Here is an 11,218-nt window from a genome sequence, read left to right on the forward strand (position 1 = left end):
TATGACAGAACCACAACTTTTAGATTTTTTTTTACAATAGACCAAATATTTGGATAATTGTTTCACAAAACACATAATCTCTCATTTAGCTGGTTTAGGAGCCTATTAGTAATTTTAGGTCCACCGACACCAAACTGGTTCAGTTGAACCAATTCACCTTCTCTGCGCGAGCTTCTCCCTCGAGGTAGAGGCGGCGAACAATGGCCAACCCAGAAACGTGTGGCGATGGCTGGGAAGAAGGCGACAGCGGGGATCAACGACATACTCCTTGAAGGATTCAAAGCTAGAGGCCCTAACCATGTAGGGTTTGTGGGAGAGGCGGCCTCCAATCGAGCCGGCACATGGGGTCGGGGCTGCGGCGCGCAGGCTAAGAGAACAACCACCATCATTTCATTACAATAGGAGAAAACCAAACACGCTCACGCATGAGAAAACCAAAGATCGAACCATGCACCAGGAGCAAACCAAACATGCTCACACTGGTGCTAGTTACACGAAATTGGACATAAAATCATCTATTGCAAAGTTCCTATCGGAAATTGGAGAAAATGCAAGGCGCTCTAGGCGTTGAATTCAGACAAGCGTTGGTTTCGTAGTCTTGTTGAATGCCTCGTCGCCGGAGCGCCACCTTCATCGATTCGATGGCAGGGATGTTCGACTCCATGCCCAACGGTGCAGAGTCACCCGCCACTGTCGCCGCTTCGAATCCGGGGAGGTTCGTCCACGGTGTCGGTGTGCCAGGTTTGGAATTGGTTCGAGACATACCACTCTGTTAGATCGTCCATGGTGTCACGCACATGCTAATTATTTGACAAACGGGCTAATGACAAGTTTATGTGTTTTGTGAAACAGTTATCTTAAAGGTTGGTGTTTTGTGAAAAAAAATCTTGGGGCTGTGGTTGTGTGAATAAATATCACCAACTCATGGTGTGTTTAGCGATAAAATCTCTAACTTCCAGAATATGACAGCTGGGTCCCAAACGTTAGCCCCCACATGCCAGAGTCACGTAATACATCGCACCAGTGGATTACGCGAGGGGCTTATCTGCAAAACTACACTCGCATAATTTTTTTTCCACCTGGGCCGAGATCTCGTCTCGCACTGCCCGCAGAAGCGAAAGGTCTCCTCCGTCCGCCCCCCGAATCGAAGCCGTCGTCTCGAACTCCGTCCCCGCACCACACCCACAACCCCGCACGCGAAGCTGGCGAGGGAGGCGGCCGACGCGAGCGCCCGCAAGCGCAAGGCGGCGGACGGCGGCGACACCGGCGCGGACGTCGCGGCTCCGGCCCCCGAGGACGCGGCCATGGGCGACGCGCCCCCGCCGGCCCCCGCGCTGCTCGCCGATGCGGGAGGAGGGGAGGGGTCGGGCTCGGGCTCGGACCCCAACCCGGACCCCGTGTCGGTGGAGCTCTCCATGGGCGGGGACTACTACCACGCCTGCTGCGGCGGCCCCGACCCCGACCCCAAGCCCGAGGGGCCCCAGGTGCCGTACGTCGGGAACAAGGTCAGCCACATCTCGGCTCCTCTCCCGCTCTCGCTCCGCAATCGCGATAGATTTGTTCATGTTCCCGGGATCATCGCACTTAGTGCGGCTAACCTGGTGCGGACGACAGCTCTCGGGATTCGATCCTGTTTCGATCCAGTAGTATGCCAATGTTGCTACTGGCGACTAGTATTGTACTGGAATTTCGGTTGGTTGGCCAGTTGTCGTTTGAAATGGGCAAGGTGGCATAAGGGATTGGGATTTGGGTTGACAGTTAGCAAATCGTGTCCCGTTCTAGGATAATTAGGGGTTATCATAGGCTGGCTCAGGCGCTCAGCTCTTTGTTTGAACTTCTGGTCTACGATGAAGGAGTTTGCCGTCCCCACTTGTCCATGCAAGGATAGCCTACGAAAAGCTCGGGGCAATTCAGCACTGGAAATGGAGCACAATTTTTTTTTGTGATTTAATGAGATGAAGTTATCTTGGAAGTTTTGCCGAGTCTACACCTGCGGTTTCTCTAAAATGTTCTGTTACACTTGAACTTTCAGCTTTCGGGATTCGATCCTATTGCGATCCAGTAGTATGTCAATGTTTTTTTTTAGATGGAATAGTATGTCAATGTTGCTACTGGTAACTGTTGTACTGGCATTTCGGTGGGTTGGCCAGTTGTCGTTTGAAATGGGTAAGGTAGCATAAGGGATCGGAATTTGGGTTGACAGGGAGCTATTCGTGTCCTGTTCTAGGATGATTGGGGGTTACCATAGGCTAGCCCAGCTCTCTGTTTAAGTTTCTGTTGTACAATACAAAAGAAAATAGGGCAAACGAGTTTGTCGTCCTAACTTGTCGATGTAAGGATAGCCTATGAAAAGCTAGGGACAATTCATCACTGGAAATGGAACACAATTTTTTTTTGTGGTTTATTGAGATGAAATTATCATGGAAGTTTGGCTGAGTCTACACCTGCGGTCTCTCTACAATGTTCTTTTACACTTGAGCTTTGAACTTTACAAATGAAATGATAAAAATCCATATGAGAAGCTGGGGAGCAACATCCATGATTCCACACGGTTCCTAAATGAAATAAGATACTGAGATTGATCTCTTATTCTCTTTATTTGGGTCAATTAGTTGGGTGTCTCAAGTGCATTTGGCGGTACTTGTGAATTCTATTTTCCCACTGGGAAATGGTAACACACTGTTTTGACTATCACTATATTTACAGTTTAGTAATCAGTAACTTTGTTCTCCTGCTTTTACTTTGCCAACCATACTAATCACTGATGTGCCTTATCAATTTATATGACTGGGCATCTTGTTAATCTTGCAGGAACCGCTCTCCGCCTTGGCAGCAGAGTTCCAGTCTGGCAGCCCCATTTTACAGGAGAAAATAAAGGTTGTTGTTGGTTTGTCAATTCTAATACACAATAACTATATATTTTATGGTCTCCTTTTTCTGTTGGGTTTCATATCTAGCCTACCCCAACTTGCTTGGGAAAAAAGCTTTGATGTTGTTGTTGCTGTAATAACTATATTTTATGTTAACCTGCAGTTGCTTGGTGAACAATATGATGCTTTAAGACGGACACGAGGAGACGGGAACTGCTTTTATCGAAGCTTTATGTTCTCATACCTGGTACTTTTCCAGTATTTGTTGTTGTTATTTTTCTCGCGAAGTATGACTATTCATAATTTGACAATCTTATGGGTTGCTGCTAGGAACATATCCTGGAGACACAAGATAGAGCTGAGGTTGAGCGCATCCAAAAAAACATTGAGCAGTGCAATAAGACACTACAAGGTCTTGGATACATTGAGTTTACTTATGAGGACTTCTTCGCTGTAAGTAAATGCTTATTTGTTTTTTTGCTTCTCTCCTGAGTTCTCCTTTTCTATATTGCCGCGGTTCCAAATTGTCTACTATACTTCCTTTGACTAGTTTGTAGATCTCTCTTGGTTACAATTTCTTATATGTATCTCCGGGAACTTGCTTAGATGCCTCATTGGTAACCGGGGACTTGTGTTCTTGCTGAAAAGCGTCTAACCGGTGTGCATTGTTGACTATTAACATGGTTGCAATTATATTGCATACCCTTTCTCAATCCCTTGATGAAATGCATTGGTTTGTTGCTCTCTGTGGGTAAAATTGTCTGAGATATGAACAAGTTGTCTTAGATTATTCTTATTCTTATTCTGTTTATGGTTATGTTTTGGGAGTTCTGCTATTGTTATTGAAATGCATAAAATAATGGGTAGTAAAGCTGCTCGCCCAGAAGAACTTCAACCTTACTGAGTATGAATATATGAAATGTTTATTTGCTTTGTTAAATGCTCCTTGAGATGTCATAATCTGCTGCTCGCCCAGAAGAACTTTAGCCTTGCTGATTTTTCCTCCCTCATTATCCTCAGATATTCATTGAGCAGCTGCAAAATGTTCTGCAGGGACACGATTTTTCTATGGGGTAAATATTCTAGCGTTCTATTTGTCTCCTTGTAATGCGCAATTGCATATGAACAGAAGAAAACTCTTGATTGAAATGGGATTCCTTAACTGTTTGAATAGTATGGCATGGCTGTTATCAGATTTTTTTCTTTTGTAGTGAATCTATTTTGTTTTCTTGTATCTCTAGGCCTGAAGAACTTCTTGAAAAATCCAGGGAGCAAACGATTTCCGATTATGGTTTGTACAACCAGATATATATATATATATATATGATATGTCTTTCTTGACTGTGCTGTCATTATCATCTAATTATGTCTACCTTAGTTGTCATGTTCTTTAGGTTTGTTACCTCTGGTGAAATTCAAAGGAGGGCTGAGTTCTTTGAACCATTTATCTCAGGCTTGACAAATTCGACAGTGGCTCAGGTTAGCATATTAGTTTTGTCCTTATATTTCTTTGTAACACACTGAACAAAGACATTCTACAAGGAATCATGTATATACCTCCTGTCCATAAATAGTACACCCTCCTGTTCGCAGTGCACGTCTATTTTACTGGCAGTTATCAGTCTATTTTCTGGCAGTTATCATTCTACGTTGCATATCAATTGTGGAAATCAAGAGTGCTGTTGTCACAATACCCGCACTCTCTGATGCCGAATGTTGTGAAACAGGTTGACTGATGAGACTGTAGTATGCCATTTAGGGGCCCACTTCTTTTGGGCTTGTGCTTATGCGTAAGCTAGCTTATAAGTTTCGGTGGGGAGAAACTGCGGTAGGGAGAAGCTCCCAAAAAATGTTATTCCCCTTCTTTTGGGCTTATGAAATTTGAGCTTATGAAATATGTTGAGCCATGAAAAGTCTGTATTGCCCTTGATAATGCATTGTTGTTCTTGATGGCATACTATCCATATGCATATACAGATTAAATTTCTGAAAGTAGTGTTATTCAAAATTCAGATAATGCAACAGTACCACAGAATCTTAAAAACTAACATGCCATAATCCATCGGCAGGTCGATGGCGTTTGCATAGAAGTAATAGCACAGAGCAGTAGTAAAGATTTGATTTCTTACGTTTCTGCTGCCACCCTGTTCATGTCAGTACATTTATCAAGAAGACACCAAAACATGTACAACATCAGGAGCAGTAGGAGATTTGATTCCTCCTGTCAGTAGATGTCCATGAACGCCCCATCGACCATGAGGAGGTTCTCGGCCAGCTGCAAATCCTGCGACCTTCCGCTCGCGAGCTGGACTCCAGGAGGGGGAGCTCGGTGAGCTTCCTCTGCAGCTCCTCTGCGCCTCGGTCGACCTCTAGATTCAGCTCCACTTGGGCCGGCGCCGGGCTAGCTAAAGGTGGGGACCTTGGGGACGGGCGGGCGGCGGGAGGATTTGTCCAGCGGCAGGGAGCCTAGCTGCCGCACTTGTTTCTCAGGTTGGCCCGGCTCGGGTGGTTGGACTGCGGTGGCAGTTTCAGGTAATTAATAGGAACTATAGGGGTAGGGAGTTCTACCGATCCGGTCATCGACGGAGAAGCTCGGGAAGCTCTCCAGAAACTGGTCAAGAGCAGTTTCTAGCTATACACACGATTTGGGCTTCGCGGTGGAAATAAGCTAGGCTGAAGCTGGACACTTCTTTTGGGCTTCAGCGGTCCACAACCACGAAGCCGGCCTAGAAGCTGAAAAGAAGTGGCCCTTAATAGGTCTACTAATTATTTGTTGGATTTGGTACCTCCTTGATGTGCCTGTGGCAAATATTCCTACAGGGCCAGTTTCCTTTAGGCCCCACTTGGAGTAGGTGTAGAATTAGTGTGGTTACCGGTTTATACTACTCCCTCCATCCACAAAAGGATGTCTCAACTTTGTCTAAATTTTCTGGTGGCCGCACTAATTTTACACCTATTCCAAGCAGCCCCTTAGAAAGATTACGTAAAGCTAAAACTAGATGTAATTTGAGTAGGAGCATAATTAGCAGCTCTCTAAGAAATAGAGTATTCTTCAAGGGGTAGGGCTCTTTGATTCCGAGGAACTTCATAGAAATTCCAGAGGATGCTGTGCCTTATGAAAAAATTCTACGTAGCTTGTTTGAATTTGTAGGATTGGAAAAAAGGGTGCACCCAGTGCTGAAAGCTCCCACACATTGTGGGGTCTGGGGAAGGGAATTTCTTGGCAGCCTTTCCCTTGCTTTTTATGCAAAGAGGCTGATTTGAACCCAGGTCCTCCAGGACACAAGTGAAGGTGGTCTACCACTGCGCCAGGCCTGCCCTTCAATTTGTAGGACTGGAAACAATAGGAATTTTTTCTATGGATTACTTGCATGTTATTTCAAATGAAAAATTACATTGAGTCCAACCTCATGGAAATTTTCCTTTGTTTCTGTGACAACTATGGGAACCATCCTAAGTAAACATGTTAGGACATGAAATGACTTATTTACATGTATTTCTGGTGGAACAATACATGCATGCTTTAACTTTTTTTTTTTTGACAAAATTTTCTGGTGTTATTTTCATCCTTGACCTGGTAACCCATTTCCATAGACATGCAGCCGAGGGACTGACCCTGATTTAAAATTTGCTTTGCAGTTCTGCAAGGCTTCTGTGGAGCCAATGGGCGAGGAAAGTGATCATGTGCACATTATTGCTCTGTCAGATGCATTAGGGGTGCCAATCCGTGTGATGTACCTAGACAGAAGCTCTTGTGATCCTGCCAACCTAAGCGTGAACCACCACGATTTCGTCCCTGCTGCCAATTCCTCTGAGGGTGATGACGCAATGACATCAGCTCCTGCTGATGAGAAACCTTACATTACTCTCCTGTACCGGCCTGGTCACTACGATATCCTCTACCCAAAATGATCACTGTCTGATGGAACAAGGTTGGTTTCTGTCATGAATTCGGGCTGAGAAAGTGCTGTCCAGAACTGTGTAGTCATGTTGATCGTGCATGCTGCCGAAGGCGGCCTTATAAGAGGGATCCTGTGTGTTCTTAGGAAGCTTTCGGGAACATGTTTTTACTTGCCACTGCCCTCTTATCTCAAATTTGTAGTTCTCATTGCTGCAAGTGTACTCTGGTACAACGACCTAACATTGCGATTCAACTTTTGAGAATATCATGTGGACATCGTGACTAACTGTGGTTCTTTTTCCCTGGATTATTTACTTCTCTGCATTGAAATGCTTCACAGTAGCAGTCTGTTTCTTCTATTGAAAACTGTTGACATGATTCTTGAGGTGTGCTTCTTTTTCCTGAATTGTTTTACTTCTCTGCATTGGAATGCTCAATGGTAGCGACCTGTTTCTTTTATTTGGAGCTCTTGAGATGATTCTTGATGTGAATGGCACGCCGAAGCCGCAAACTTTTTAATTTTTTATTTGGTCCTGCCCTGAGGAAGATCTGTAGTTTGCAAGATATCCTGCTGCAACAGTTGCAGTCACTCCGCCTCCATTTTAGTACGTTCTCTACACCCAGTCTAGATTCAAACGAGAGATGGTAGGCCAGGTCAGTTTAGGAATTGGAATGTTAGCTCGGTGCCTGTGTCTCCTCTGTTTTTTTTTTCTGTAATTGGTCTGGTACTAACATCTGTTTCACGGTATAGTCTTCTGTTTTTATTTTATTCTGACCTGATAGGCTTTCTGTTTCTGGTTCGCGAACTGCCATTTTATCCAAACTCTACATTTCAATTAAACCGAAACCTGAGAACCAAAGACTTTGTTCCTCTAGCAAAGTTTGCTGCATGCATGGCGATTGGGGGAAGAACACTCCTACACTAGGCATAGCCTGGTGCATGATAAGTGAAGTTCTAGGTCAAAAGCCTTTTCTGGTGGAGAAACAGAGCAAAGTGGAAACAGATTTGCATTTAGTGGTGGTGAACTATGATATTGGTACCAATCAAGTCAATCAAAGGCATGATGCGGTTGGAGAGGAAAAGGTTGACAAGCCGGCCGAGTTGACTCCCTAGAGCTATGCAGGTTGGTCTATGGGTCGGGGGCTGAAACTGAAAGCCATCATGTTTCTTGCACACAACTTGTTACAAATGGTTTGCAACTGAACAAAGTTATTAACAATAGAAGCTATGTTTTTATCAAGGGGAACACACAGGTGGTTAGTGACGGTGACACGAACGGGATATCGTATGTGTCGATTAATCCAATGCTATAGTACTAACCAGTCGCTCTCTCATTTCCTGCACACGGGTCAAAGAAATAATCTCTTCCCATGTATGCCGGCTCTACCTTTTTGTTGCCATGCAAAGGGGTGACTGACCGGTTGTTGCTTGGTGTCTCTCATCTAACGTCAAGAACACACGAAACCCTTAACTTCGTGGATGAGACAATCTTTCATGAGAAGGGATCAGCCCTGATCCTGCGGAGTTAGGAGGTCGTCTTATGATCGTTGCGGCATATGGGGAAATGGTCAGTTACCAGTTTTTCTCCTTAATTCTGCCCGCATCTTGTACTGGTGTTAGAAGCTGTCAGTTAGTTCTTTTTTCTCTTGAGAATGTAAGCAGCTTTCAGGTTTTTTATTTGAGCATAAGCAGCTGTCAGGTAGTGATAGCATCATGAGGCGTATCCTTCTGTCATGCACGGTGGGCTGAAGAATCTCTCAAAGGGCCGGCCGGGCCCACGAGGCGGCACGACAGAAAGCCGAAACTCGAGGTGGAGCGTCTCCTGGCCATGGCCCCTTCTCTCTTAGAAAAGGTTTTCATCATCTGTTTCTTCGTCTGTAGTTTGCTCTTTTCCAGTTTCCGCTATAAAAAAAAAGCTGGGACTGCACGTCTTCCGTAAGCTTTTGCGTTGGACTGGAGCGCAGGTGACATGATCGTTGTTCCATCGGTGGAGTGGCACGACCACTCTCGGTGAGAGTACGGCCGGTTTGCAGGAGATCAGGAAGAGATTGTGTGTACCCGTAGTTGCTCGTGGTCGGTGATGCCCATCAAGATCTCAACTGGTTTCCTTATCGTCTGGAGAAATGCATCAATGCTTTGTCTATCGTGCGAGCTCGGGCACTGGTGTAGTGACACCTCCTTGGCGCGTGCACCGCGTGTCACCGTGTTTAATTTGCCCAACAGGGGGATCGGCCACGGTACGAGGGTCGCTGCTACTCCCTCCATCATTAAATAGGTGGATGTTTAGGTTCAAACTTTATTGATGGAAGAGTATACATCTATGTTTCCAATGCACTTTAAAGTTAAAAGAATTGCTTCTCTCTTATCACACGAAAATCAAACTCAATAATATTTAGCACATGTCATCTTTATTTTCTACATACGCTTAGCTTATTGAAGGTGCAAGAATTAAGCAGGAGAGATATTGATTTGCATCTTTCCAATGTAATTATCTTTTCACTTAATAATCTCTCTTAAAAAGGTTGCACATCCACTTATTTGTGGACGGAGGGACTAGATGCTAGAGTATACGGGCCAATCGTCGTTTTTTTTCTTGGTAAAATATAAACTTTATTATTCCATTCATCTTAGTATTAACAAAAAAATCTAAATTTTGGCAAATCCAAGACAAGTTCCATGGGATGAAAGAAGTAGATAGAATGGGTTATACATAGATCAAGATCCGGCATCCGGGCGACATCAGCCTAACCAGAATTGTGTTCGGGGCTCTACCCGAGGCAAATTAGCTAAGTTGTGTGGCTAACAACAAAATGACTAAGTTTCACTTTTACTTAGACACAAACTTAATATTGTGAAGCTATTGATTTAATCCTTAAACAAAGTGTACTAGAAGATGTGATATATTCCTTGTTGTTGTGAGCAGTCCGATTCAATAATGGTCGGCAGCTTGCTATGATGGAGCGTAAGCTTTTGGTCACCCTGCGTCTGGCCTCCGGTGCACTATCACGCCCATACAAGAGATGCCATGAGGGGAGAAGCGGAGCACCATCACGGTCACGTAAGGCCACTCTAGTGCATGCAGATTGGTCCTCAAGACTGAAGGACCCATCAATCGATATCTTAATCCAACTAATCGGTGGCTTATTCCAAGGCTTCAACGGCACGGCCACTCGTTTTCCGAGGTCTAGAGTATTCCTAGCAAACACCGTTGGTTGCTTTTCCATTGATTAGGCTCTCCATAGAAATTTCTTCTACATAACCGGTCAACTTTAGATAACCACATAAAAATCACCGTGATCCAAAATAGGGGGTACAACCTTGTCATGAGTAGCCTCTTTGCGAGCGTACCAAGCTCGCCATGCAACCATTGGAGTAGCATCAACCATATCAATGGGGAGGTGGCCAACAAAAGACTGGAACCCAAGACCAGAAGACACACCTAAGTTTGTGTCCGAAGGGAGGCTCCAAGACCCTCTCATACACTCCCACAAGTTATTAGCATATGAGCAACACCAAAGGGCATGAGACACATTCTCCTTCTCAGCACCATATATGTCGCAATAGCATGTAACTCGCAAGTTTTTTTTGCGTTTGTTCTCTTTTGTTGTCAATCAATTTACTGTAGGCTTCCAAGCAAACATTTTTACCTTGGGAGGAGCCCAAGAGTGCCAAATCTTTTTCAACACGGATGATCACCATCAAGGTTGTAAATTCACGTTGCTTTGGCAATTCACCGAGGCCAACTTGTATGCAGTGTGTACTGAAAGAACTCCCAATTTTGCTGGCTACTAGGCCAACAAGCGATACTCATTCCTCCCAGGCACGAACCGTTTTTCCTCTCCGCTCGTGAGAGGCGGCGGCGGAAGGCGATCCAATCTTCCCGATCTCCGGCCAGGGCGCTGGGCCTGGTTTCCTCTCCCTCCGCTTGCCGCTTTGGCGGCGGCATGAGGGAGGGGGAACCTCGTTCCTCCGTTCTGGCCTAGTAGTTAGGGTTAGTTTTTGTCTCCTATGGTGCGTCGTTGGGGTGGTGGGAGCGGCGCCCGGGCAAATAAATCTGCCACAACTCCACTCCCACACCGGTGATGTCTACGGGAGCCTCTATTCTTGTAGACAGTGTTGGGCCTCCAAGAGCAGAGGTTTGTAGAACAGCAGCAAGTTTCCCTTAAGTGGATCACCCAAGGTTTATCGATCTCAGGGAGGAAGAGGTCAAAGATATCCCTCTCAAGCAACCCCGCAATCACAAAGCAAGAAGTCTCTTGTGTCCCCAACACACCTAATACACTTGTCGGATGTAAAGGTGCACTAGTTCGGCGAAGAGATAGTGAGATGCAAGTAATATGGATGAGTATGAGTGGTAACGAGTAATCTGAATAAAATATGGCAGCGAGTAAACATGCAACAAAACAATGAAACAAACGGAGATTCGATGCTTGGAAGCAAGGCCTA

The 11,218-nt window shown here is 45.1% G+C and overlaps 1 protein-coding gene across 1 annotated transcript; it reads left to right on the forward strand.

The window, feature by feature from the left end:
- The first annotated feature begins 1,289 nt into the window (after positions 1–1,289).
- Positions 1,290–7,057, forward strand: LOC124703739 (OVARIAN TUMOR DOMAIN-containing deubiquitinating enzyme 1-like). The gene is made up of 8 exons (XM_047235992.1): positions 1,290–1,505; positions 2,812–2,877; positions 3,034–3,117; positions 3,201–3,323; positions 3,891–3,943; positions 4,112–4,161; positions 4,249–4,349; positions 6,510–7,057. Exons 1-8 carry the CDS (start codon positions 1,305–1,307, stop codon positions 6,780–6,782), a joined length of 951 nt encoding a protein of 316 aa, XP_047091948.1. The 5' UTR covers positions 1,290–1,304; the 3' UTR covers positions 6,783–7,057.
- Positions 7,058–11,218: the final 4,161 nt, after the last annotated feature.

Source organism: Lolium rigidum, chromosome 1 (genome assembly GCF_022539505.1).
Source record: "Lolium rigidum isolate FL_2022 chromosome 1, APGP_CSIRO_Lrig_0.1, whole genome shotgun sequence".
NCBI lineage: Eukaryota > Viridiplantae > Streptophyta > Magnoliopsida > Poales > Poaceae > Lolium > Lolium rigidum.